This window comes from Neofelis nebulosa, chromosome 5 (assembly GCF_028018385.1).
Source record: "Neofelis nebulosa isolate mNeoNeb1 chromosome 5, mNeoNeb1.pri, whole genome shotgun sequence".
Lineage (NCBI taxonomy): Eukaryota > Metazoa > Chordata > Mammalia > Carnivora > Felidae > Neofelis > Neofelis nebulosa.
In genome coordinates, this window is record NC_080786.1 from 9310451 (window position 1) to 9322626 (window position 12176).

Here is a 12176-nt window from a genome sequence, read left to right on the forward strand (position 1 = left end):
GTTGGGACTACATCAAAATATAAAGTTTCTGGGGGTGCCTGGGTGGCGCAGTCGGTTAAGCGTCCGACTTCAGCCAGGTCACGATCTCGCGGTCCGTGAGTTCGAGCCCCGCGTCAGGCTCTGGGCTGATGGCTCGGAGCCTGGAGCCTGTTTCCGATTCTGTGTCTCCCTCTCTCTCTGCTCCTCCCCCGTTCATGCTCTGTCTCTCTCTGTCCCAAAAATAAAAAAAAATAAAAAAAAAAAAAAAAAAAAAAAAAAAAAACGTTGAAATATAAAGTTTCTGCACAGCAAAGGAAACAATCAACAAAACAAAAAGACAACCTACAGAATGGGAAAAGATACTTGCCAATGACCTCTCTGATTAAGGGTTAGTATCCAAAACATATAAAGAACTTACACAGCTCAACACCAAAAAAAAACAAACTAAAAAATGGTCAGAAGACACGAACAGATCTATCTCTAAAGGAGACATCCAGATTGCCAACAGACACATAAGATGCTCAACTTCACTCCTCATCAGGGAAATGCAGATCAAAACCACAATGAGGTATCACCTCACCCGTGTCAGAATGGCTAAAATCAAAGATATAAGAAAAAACAGGAGTTGGCAAGGACGTGGAGAAAAAAGGAACCCTCTTGCAATGTCGGTGGGAATGCAAACTGGTGCAGCCACTGTGGGAAAACTGTACGAAGGTGCCTCAGAAAGCTAAAAATAGAACTACTTTATGATCTAGTAATCACACTATTGGATATTTACCCAAAGAATACAAAAACACTAATTCAAAGGGATACATGCACCCCTATGTTGACTGTAGCATTATTTACGGCAGGCAAGATATGGAAGCAGCCCAAGTGTCCACTGACTGATGGATGGATAAAGATTTGGTATACACACACACACACACACACACACACACACACACACACACAGGAATATTATTCGGTCACAAAAAAAGAATGAAATCTTGCCATTTGCAATGACATGGATGGAGCTAGAGAGTATAATCCTAAGTAAAATAAGCCAGTTCGAGAAAGACAAATACCATACGATGTCACTCATATGCAGAATTTAAGAAACAAATCAGCAAAGGGGAAAAAAAAAAAAAAAAAGGAAAGAGAGACAACCAAGAAACAGATTCTTAACTATAGAGAACACACTGATGGCTGCCAGAGGGGAAGGGGGTGGAGGAATGGGGATTAAAGAGTACACTTACCATAATGAGCACTGAGTAATATATAGTTGAGTCACTACATTGTACACCTGAAACTAACACAACAGCATATGTGAACTATATGTATACTGGAATTCTTAAATATTAACTTAAAAATAAATTCTAGCCAGAGAGAAGAGAACACGTGTTCACATGGAGACACAGGGAAGCAGAGCATGTTTGAAGAAGGGGAAGTTGATGCTTTGATAACATACTTCAGGTGAAGAAGGAAAAGCAATCAGTAGGAAAGGGGAAAATGTGATGATTCATCTAGAAAAGCAGGATGGAGCCAGAGATGCTCTACCAAACCAGGACTTATGAATTTTGTGCCATAAGCAATCCATGGGAAGACCTCAAAAGTTTTGAAGCAAAAAGGATGGTCATATTCTGGGCATATATGGGCGACTCCAAAGAGAAATAAACTTAAGCCAGAAACAGTTTTACAAAAGCATTCATTGGAATTAATGTCCTATAACCTCCTTCTTTCTGATTTATATGTTAAACAGATCTATATAACCTTGATCAATGAAAAGATCAAATATGAGATGAATGGTTACAAATATGTCAAAAGAAAAGCAAAGGGGAAGGGAAAAGATAAAGACTTCAAAAATATTTTCGACTTCTTGAAAATCTCAGGGAAATGGTGGCTACCAGGGGCCGAGGGGAGCGGGAGATGGGAAAATGTTGGTCAACAAGTACAAACTTCCAGTTTCATGAGTAAGTTCTGGGAATCTAATGCACATCATGGTGATTACAGTTAATAATATTGTTGTATATATGTGAAAGTTGTTAAGAGAATAAATCGTAAATGTCCTCACCACAAAAAAGAAATGGTAATCGTGTGATGTGATGCAGGGGTTAGCTAACGCTATGGTGGTAAACATTTTGCAATATATACATGTATCAAATCAACACGTGATACATCGTAAGCTTACACAGTGTTATGTCGATGACATTTCAATGAAGCTAGAAAACAATAATCACTGACTCTATTTCAAACATATACCAAGGATCTGTAATCATTTACAGATAGCCATATCAGAATGAAATACCCAGAAAAAAAAAATCAATCTCTACTTTGGACACCTTTCAAATTGTGTTTCATTCTCTCCTCGTCCTTCCATGGGAGTCACAGATGGCTAAGTTAGACGTGATGGTTTGGAAACCATTAAAGTACAGTTCTTGAAGTCTAAAGCCCAAATCGTGTATGTTTCAGAAAAGCAGACACTAATATCTGAAAACAGGACTACAAAAAATAAATTCACTAAAAACAAAGCTAGCTCTGATTCCAGAACATGAAAGTTTTTAAGACTCATTTAAGGGCTCCTGGGTGGCTTAGTGGGTTAAGCATCTAACTCTTGATTTCAGCTCAGGTCATGATCTCAAGGCGGTCATGGGATCCAGCCCCATGTCGGGCTACACACTCATAGTGCAGAACCTTCTTGAAATTCCCTCTCTCCCTCTCTCTCTCCATCTCTCTCTGCCCCTCCCCTGCTTGTGCAGGTGCATGCATGCACTCTGTCTCAAAATAAATAAACCTAAAATAAAACTCATTTATAAGGTATGTAAGAAGATTGCTGTATATAAAATCAAAACAGAATTATTTCATTACTTAATCCAAGACTTAAAAAAAAAACATTTTTGAAGTTTATTTATTGAGAGAGAGACAGAGAGAACCTGAGCAGGTTCCATGTTGTCAGCGTGGACAGCGACATGGGGCTCCGTCTCACAAACTGTGAGATCATGACCTGAGCCAAAATCAAGAGTTGGGACAGGTAACCAACTGAGCCACCCAGGTGCCCCAAAAGAGCATTTTAAATGGAGTCCCTAAAGGTCATGCTACCATCAGAACTTTTGAGCAAGATTAAGGGTTCTCCCAACAGAGACCTCAAGACACAAAAGACTAAGTGTCACTGGCATTTTAAAAACCGTTAGAGCAGCTCTCACAGCAAAACTGACTTTCTGTCAGTACAAAATCCCTACCTGATCATAATGAGGATATTTCTTGGTAAAAGATTTGTCCAGACTACTTCTAAATGTATTCAAACCAATATGAGGGCAACTAGAATGTCTCATCTTCAGAATGCAGCTCAGAAGCCTAACAGACTTTCCATTTTAAAAAGCTCATGCAGAAAATAACCTTTAACCCTCCACTTCTGGATATCAAACACAGTTGAGAGCTTCATGGAGGCTCAGTAGCACATTAGTGCTTGTATTTTCTGAATCAAAAAAATCAAATCTCAACTCTGATCTTCAGTGTTCTAGTTCTGAAATACTTACTTATTAAAACAGTGCTTGAGACTACATTTCAAGACTGGGAAAAAAAACACTTCTAGTCCAAAATTCACTTCAAAACATGCCTCAAAAAGAACACTGTGTTACCTCCAGAATTCTTGACAGTCCGCATCATGAAAGCAATTTCTAAGAAATAGACTAAGTCAAAATTGGAGGCCATACCTCTATTACAAACTTGGACAGAATCACCATGGAATAAAAACTTTAAAAACGATTTCTAGTTTGCCTTTTGAATGTTGTGTGTTTTTTTTTTTAACGTCCTATCAAAATTACCTTGGGAGCTTCTCTAAACTACACACATTCTCATCTGATTCCTAAAGAGATCTTATGATATATCACAATAGGGGCAAGGAGTGTATAAAGTGGAGGAAGTTGTCAGTGTTGCTTGAAAAGCTCCCCGCCAACCCCAGTGAAAACCACCATGCTATAGGATTCTTCACTTTTTACCCCCCTCATCTCAGCCCATTAGTAATTATGTTTACTCCAGTTATCTCTCTCATAGTCTCCATCTTACTCGATCTAACTCTACGGGCTTCTCTGGTTCCCACTATGATTAACAGAGAGAGAGATTCCCTATAACCCTAATTCTAGTGATCGTTTTTATCCAATCAATACATTTCCTAAGTCAGGTCCACTCCACCCAATAACCAATCCCTAAGCCAAGGAGGCATTCCTGAGTGGGAAGGTATAAGGGAAGCTCTGGGACCAAGAGATGACCAGGAGAACTGGGTGAGAACTGGGTAAGAAAATCAGTGACAAAGGCAGCAGACACAGACTGTTACAAGAGGACAAGAAGCAGACTGGCGCCCCAACACTGAGTACCTTTCTTCTCCAGCCAGAGCTCATGCATTCCTCTGGTTAATAGAGACCTACCAAGTACCCATCACATGTGCTGAGGAAGGGCACAAGAGGGAAAGGGCTCCTACCTTCCAGGAGTGACACTAATGGGGAAAAATTGTGCTTATATACATTACATAAATACAGCTATAGTCATTGCTATGAGCAAAACTACAAAGAGATTCGAGGGGCCAGGAGATGTGCTACCAGAGGGACCCCTGGGTGGCTCAGTCAGTAAAGCACCCAACTTCAGCCCAGGTCATTGTCTCATGATTCATGAGTTCAAGCCCCTCGTTGGGCTCTGTGCTGACTGCTCAGATAGCTAAGGTAACTAATTTATGTAGCAAGATGTGTTACCTGCTTAAATAACAAATATTGCCCTGAAAGTGAAAGCACTCACCAATTCTGAACTTCTGTTTGTGCCAATCCTTTAAGAAAAATGGTGGAAAGCTGTTGAAAAGTTGCAGCAGAGAAGAGAGAGGAGACGTGTTTTCATGAAGTGCACTCTGTGTGGACAGTGATGTCGGTGGGGCAAACTGACCGTGGGGAGACCAGTGAGGAGGCCACTCCAGTGGGCCAGGAGAAAGATGGTGGGACCTGGACTATGGCGGCAGCAACAGAGTTGCAGGGAGAGGTAGACGGGGCCAGACGGAGACTCAGGAATGAGCATCCCAGGACAGGTTAAGCAGCTGCATGTGAGCACGGAAGCAGAAGGAGTTAAGAGAAGAGACCCTTCGTTTTCCCCTAATCCACCTCCTCTACCTTCCCCTCCCAAGGTTCAATATGTCAGAGTCTGAGGAGAGGGGGCAGTGAGGGGAAAGGGGCAACCCTGCACCAGTGGCAGTGACAAAGAAGACAGAGGATGACACAGCGGAGGTGGCCAGAGGGGATGGGCCTGTTCACAGAATAAATAAATTCACTCACTGAGTGAACAAATCAGTATAGATACTGAGAATAACAGAAACCAGGTTTGTCTCTGAGAAAGGATTTACAAACATGGAAAATGAGAAGGCCAGAAAGAATCTTAAGGTATTGGATTAAAATCGGAAGTGTCGATGTGAAAGCATGAGTTTTGTTCCACATACGTACAATGGTACACACACACACACACACACACACACACACGCATTTATAAATGCATGTTTATGTATGGATATATTTTTTCCAAGTCTGAATTTTAAGAAGGCCTAGAAACAAAGACACCTCATAGCAGTAAGCACAAAGAGCACTCGGATCCTGTCCTCTAAATACCAAAGGTTCCCCGAAGAAATGACTGATTCCAGAGCTAGCGGAGAGCGAGTACAAATTAAGCCAGAACATTGTGTGGTGTCAGAAGATAATGAAGGACTCAAACAATGATAGAAATAGGTCCACAGAACACAGAAGCCAGCTTGAAGGGATGACACCGGCCAGATCTAGGATGACTTCAGCATCCAAACAAACAATCCAAATAACAACAGAAGCAGGAGTGTCACATTAAGACCCACTAGAGTTATTCATCACAATAATGGTAGAAATACATACATACACACGTGTGGGAGAACGGAAAGAGCTTCCTCACAATAGAGTACCAAAAAATACCAAAGGCCTGTGTTTCCACAGCTCATGAGGTAGGATTTTCACATTTTTAAAGACGTGTAGAAAACATAACAGAAAGAATGTGTAACAGAGACTGTACGTGGCCTACAAAGCCCAAGATATTTATTTTTTTTTTTTTTTAATTTTTTTTTTTTTCAACATTTTTAATTTATTTTGGGACAGAGAGAGACAGAGCATGAACGGGGGAGGGGCAGAGAGAGAGGGAGACACAGAATCGGAAACAGGCTCCAGGCTCCGAGCCATCAGCCCAGAGCCTGACGCGGGGCTCGAACTCACGGACCGTGAGATCGTGACCTGGCTGAAGTCGGACGCTTAACCGCCTGCGCCACCCAGGCGCCCCAAGATATTTATTATCTGATCCTTTTACAGAACGTGTTCGCCAACCTCTGACAGAGAAGGAATAATATACACAGATGATCCTCGCACAGCAGCCCTCCTCAATGTTGCTGGGGGGGCTTCATGAGGAAGCGGCACACAGACCCGGCTGGAGCCTCCCCTACAAAACCAAAGCCCCATATTCTTTAAAACTGTCAAGGACATGAAGTACAAAAAAAAAGACTGAGGAACTGTTTCGTACTGGAGGAGGTTCAAGAGATAGAAAAACAATACACAACACAGGATACTGAATAAGAGCCTGGAGCTAAGGTAAGTGAAATTTTGGGGGACGACTTGAAAAATTTCACTGAAAAATTAATGACTCAGAAAAGTGCTAGAACAAAATATAAGAGGGGCACCTGGCTGGCTCAGTTGATTAAGCATCCAGCTCTGGATTTCGGCTCAAGTCATGATCTCACGGTTTGTGGGACAGAGCCCCACATGGGCTCTGCACTGACAGCACAGAGCCTGCTTGGGATTCTCTCTCTCCCTCTCTCTGCCCCTCTCCCACCGTGTGCTCTCGCTCAAAAGTAAATAAGTAGACCTATTTTTAAGTTAAAAAAAATATATATGTATATACCCCAAAACGAACGTGTGAAATTTAATAGCTCAGGTAAAGAAAGGGCTAGAAGGCACACAACTTGGGCGGGAACTGGAAAAAAGTTAACCAAGAAAAGAAACCATGCTCAAATATAAAGATGAAAATGACATAAACCCAACAGGGGCGCCTGTCAGTTAAGCGTCCAACTCTGGATTTCGGCTCAGGTCATGATCTCGCGGTTCATGAGTTTGAGCCCTTCACCAGGTTCTGTGCTGACAGCTCGGGGCCTGGAGCCTTCTACGGATTCTGTATCTCCCTCTCTCTCTGCCCTGCCCCCACTCATGCTCTTTCTCAAAAATAAACAAACATTCAAAAATAATAATAAAAGTGGGGCGCCTGGGTGGCGCAGTCGGTTGAGCGTCCGACTTCAGCCAGGTCACGATCTCGCGGTCCGTGAGTTCGAGCCCCGCGTCGGGCTCTGGGCCGATGGCTCGGAGCCTGGAGCCTGTTTCCGATTCTGTGTCTCCCTCTCTCTCTGCCCCTCCCCCGTTCATGCTCTGTCTCTCTCTGTCCCAAAAATAAATAAAAAACGTTGAAAAAAAAAATTTTTTTTTAAATAATAATAATAATAATAAAAGAAAATAACATAAGCCCAATCAAAGGAAGACTTTTTTCTAAGGGCCAGGATTAAAACGGATGTTCTAAGATACCCAGAGGCCTCACGGAAGTTCCCTGATATACTTTGTAAGCTCCTTCTGACAGTCTTTCTGTAAATACTAATATGATAATTCGGGTTCTTTTCTATCATTTTGAAATTATATGGCTCCAGAAGCACATGTGTATGTATATGTGAAAGAGAGACAGACAGATGCTCCATATCCTTTGCTTAATGACATTCAGTAAGCAGAACTGTTAGCCCTTAATCTTCAGAATTACTTTGGTCAATTTAAGATAAGAACTGGAAAATATCCACAAATACCCTCAGGATTTAGCAACATGAAAGCCAGTGGAGATCTCAGCAAGATCAGCCTCAGTGGCATTTCAGGACAGATACCACATTGGGTTAAAGAGGAAACGGGCCAGAAAGGAGGAATAGTTGGTAACAATAACTCTTTTTATTACTTTCATTTTTAATGGTTGTTTTTGAAGGAGACAGAGATGGAGCGTGATTGGGGGAGGGGCAGAGAGAGAGGGAGACCCAGAATCCGAAGCAGGCTCCAGGCTCCGAGCTGTCCGCATAGAGCCTCACAGGAGCTTGAACTCACGGGCTATGAGGTCATGACCTGAGCCGAAATAGGATGCTTAACCGACTGAGCCACCCAGGCACCCCTATAGCAGTAACTCTTTAAAGAAGTATGGCCATGAAGGGAGATATGCAGCCCAGAGACACTTTGATATGTTTGTATATGTGCTTTTTTTTTTTTAATGGGGTAAAGAATACACGAATGCTGATTAGAAGGATCTAGTAGAGAAGAGGGTTAAAGATTTAGGAAAGAGGGGTGCCTGGGTAGCTCAGTCAGTAAAGCGTCTGACTTTGACTCAGGTCATTATCTCACACACAGTTCATGAGTTCGAGCCCCACGTCAGGCTCTGTACTGACAGCTCAGAGCCTGGAGCCTGCTTCGGATTCTGTGTCTCTCCCTCGCTCTCTGGCCCTCCCCCACTCACGCTCTCTCTCTCTCTCTCTCTCCCTCCCTCAAAAATGAACAAGCATGAAAAAAAGTATAAAAATAAAAATCAAAGGACTTAAGAGAGAGGAAAAAATAAGCATTTGAATGAGATTCCCAAGGAGCGAACAGGAAGAAGACATGAAGGAACATGGGAGAGATCTGTCTCTGCAGGAGAAGGGACAGTTCATCAATCGTAACAGGAGGGAAAGACAGCTCAGGTGTGGATGTAAACAGGTCTACAGACGTGGCAGACAGACACTGGGATAATTACCACTGGAGGTTGATTTTCTCTGCCAAGTATGGGGGAAAGTCATTTACGGAGGATGCAGGAGAAAAATGTGGGTTGGAGGTTTAAGGAAAGAAAACAAGGGACCAAAGGGAGAGGTGCAACAATGAGCAGGCAACAGGAAGATGAGACCGGTGATCAAAAAGAGTGTTTTCATAAATCATATGAGCAAGGGTTGTATTTGTTTAACAGACTGTTAAATTGATACAACCATGTTAACACATCTTCATACATAATTATCTTCTACACCAAGTCACTACAACCATGTGAGCAAAGAAGTAGACAACCAATCAAAATATAAAAGCTGCAAAACCACAGACGCCTGAACACTAACATGAATTCACTTTATAATTAATTCATGATAAATGCATTTAGCAGAAAATCTGAAAGAGGGAGCTCAGGAAAAGTCAGGGAACACTAAATGTAAACCAAAACAAATGCTGTACCCCACCCACTAGCACCTACTAGCACTTCCAAATGATTTTTAAAACCATTTCCCAACAGTCCCAAGGTTTTCCAGTCCCAGCTTTGAAAATTTTACTTTAGGAGAAAATTATTGTTCTCACCAAATGTATTACTCTGAGACTTCTGTGTCCTACTTATCCGGTGAGATTTACTCTGTTTGTGGCACAATTCTTCAAATTCGGTGTTTAAGTATACCCAGATATATCCCTAAAAGATGCTCCGCTTACCGATATTGCTGTTATCCTGAGAGAATCAACGGTGGAATGTCTGAATAAGAACCATAAAACGGGTCCAATTTCTCCTGTAATAAAGCCCTGGGCCTGAGTAGAAAAGGTAGTGCAGACATTTTCAATAATCTTTGCTGCCATGTGATTCACAACACGTTCTTCCTAGAGAAGGAAAGAGAGAAGAATAAAAGGGAGTTATTTAGGGGTGCCTGAGTAGCTGAGTCGATTAAGCATCCAACTTTGGCTCAGGTCACGATCTCACGGTTCATGAGTTCGGTTCCTGTGTCGGGCTCTATGCTGACAGCTCAGAGCCTGAAGCCTGCTTCGGATTCTGTGTCTCCCTCTCTCTCTGCCCCTCCCCCACTCGTGCTCTGTTTCTCTCTCTCTCTCTCTCTCAAAAATAAACATTAAAAAATATTTTTTAAAAAGGGGGGGAGTTATGTACCAAAAGATATATACATACATATCATTTCTACATAACCACTGCAGATAAAGGCCTGATAACAAGAGTGTTTCATCTGACCCTGCGTGTTTTATGTACTTCAGTAGGTGTAATCATTCCTTTAGGCTATTATGAAATTATTATAATTTAATCACTAAGCCAGTTTAATCATTTCATCACGAAAATCTAGCATAACATAATTTTAATAGATTTTAATAAAAAGACTGACTGGAAAACCGTATGGAGGTTCCTCAGAAAGTTAAAAACAGAACTACCTATGATCCAGCAATTGCCCTACTAGGTATCTACCTCAAAGACACAAAAACGGTGATTCAAAGGAAGACATGCACCCCCATGTTTCTAGCAGCACTATCAACAATAGCCAAAGTATGGAAAGAGCCCAACTGTCCATTGACTGATGAATGGATAAAGAAGATGCGGTACACACACACACACACACACACACCCAAATTACCCATCAAAAAGCATGAAATCTCGCCATGTGCAATGATGTGGATGGAGCTAGAGAGTAATGCTAAAGCTAAATAAGTCAGTCAGAGAAAGACAAATACCATATGATTTCACTCCTGTGTGGAATTTAAGAAACAAAACAGACAGACATGGCAGGGTTAGGGGTGGGGGGTTAAACCATGAGACAGACTTTTAATTATAGGGAACTGAGGATTACCAGAGGGGAGGTGGTCAGGGAGACAGGTAGAACAGGGTGATGAGGACTAAGGAGGGCACCCGGGATGAGCACTAGGTGTTGCATGTAAGTGATGACTCACTAAATTCTACACCTGAAACGACTATTACGCCATATGGTAACTAACTGGAATTGAAATGAAAACTCAAGGAAAAAAAATTTTAAAGGCTGAAACCATCTGAAACGTATGCAGTACGAGCACAATATAAAAATGGGAGAGAATTTTAAAATCTGAAGGACTAAGCAAAACAAGCTTCAGGAATCACTCAGGGCTGGGAGTATGAGTGTAGCAATCAGCCAAAGGGCATTTAAAATACAAGGCAATGTCTTAGGAAAGGTATTGCCTCTGTGGCGTGATACCAGACTAAAGGCTACTCCAGACTGTCGTAACAATGCTTAAAAGCTAGCCTCAAAAAGGATCAAACTGCTTCCATGTCACTTGGATGAGTTCAAGAAAAAGCACAAAAGCACTTTAAAAAAAAAAAAAAAAAACTTTTTTTTTAAAATAAAATCTTTAAAAAAGAATACAAACACTCCAGCACCTAACAATATAAAAAGCACAATGTCCAACATCGGCTTAATATGGCCACACATGCGAAGAAGCAGAAAAACAGGACTCCTAGGAAGAAAACTCAATCAGGAAAATGACACAGGTGATAGACTCAGAAAAAAAATTTATTAAAATGGATAGTATAGTTTATACACTCAAGAAAGAAGAAGAAAGCATAGCATAAGCATGATAAAAAAGTGAAATAAGGGCACCTGGGTGGCTCAGTCGGTTAAGCATCCAACCTCGGATTTTGGCTCAGGTCATGATTCCAGGGTTGTGGGATCAAGCCCACATCAGGCTTCGCACTGACCGTGCTTGGGATTCTCTCTCTTCCATTCTCTCTGCCCCTCCCCCTGTGCATGCACACGCTCTCTCAAAATAAACTTTTAAGAAAGTGAAACAGAAGATACAAAAATGGCCTGAAAGGCTAGAAATTAGTCTTATAATGAAAAATACACTTAGTTGGATTAACAGATTAGACTCTGCAGATCCAATGATTAATGAACTTGAAGGCATGGCAATTAGCAATAAAAACTATCCAAAATAAACACAGAATGAAAATTGGGGGGGGGGGGGTGGAATGGAACAGAGCATCTTAGCATCAGTGAACCATATAGGACAACTTCAAACAACCTAATGTACGTGCAGTGAAAATCCCAAAGGTGACAGGAGTGGGGGAAGGTTGAAATACTGGCTGAAAAGTTTTAAATTCATAAAAACTGGTAACTGTCAATTTAAGAAATTCAATGAACCTCAAGAGGGAAGGAACAACAACAACAACAACAACAACAACAAAAAAATCACACCAAGGCACATCATAAACTGCTAAAAAGCAGTACTAAAGAGAAATACTTAAAAGCAGCTAGAGTAAAAAGACACATTATGTAGAGAGGAAGAACAATAAGGTTGATGAGACACTTTTCATCAGAAAAGTAGATTCCAAAAGAAAGAAGATTCCAGAGCAAAGAGTAT

At 41.5% G+C, this 12176-nt stretch overlaps 1 protein-coding gene across 6 annotated transcripts in view; it reads right to left on the reverse strand.

Moving 5' to 3' along the window:
- Positions 1 to 12176, reverse strand: part of ULK4 (unc-51 like kinase 4) — a 153035-nt gene that overhangs the window by 28101 nt on the left and 112758 nt on the right. For all 6 annotated transcript variants that reach the window (XM_058729532.1, XM_058729529.1, XM_058729530.1 and 3 more), the window contains one exon: positions 9507 to 9668. In XM_058729532.1, the coding sequence (XP_058585515.1) occupies positions 9507 to 9668 (162 nt within the window). The remainder of the gene's footprint in view (positions 1 to 9506; positions 9669 to 12176) is intronic.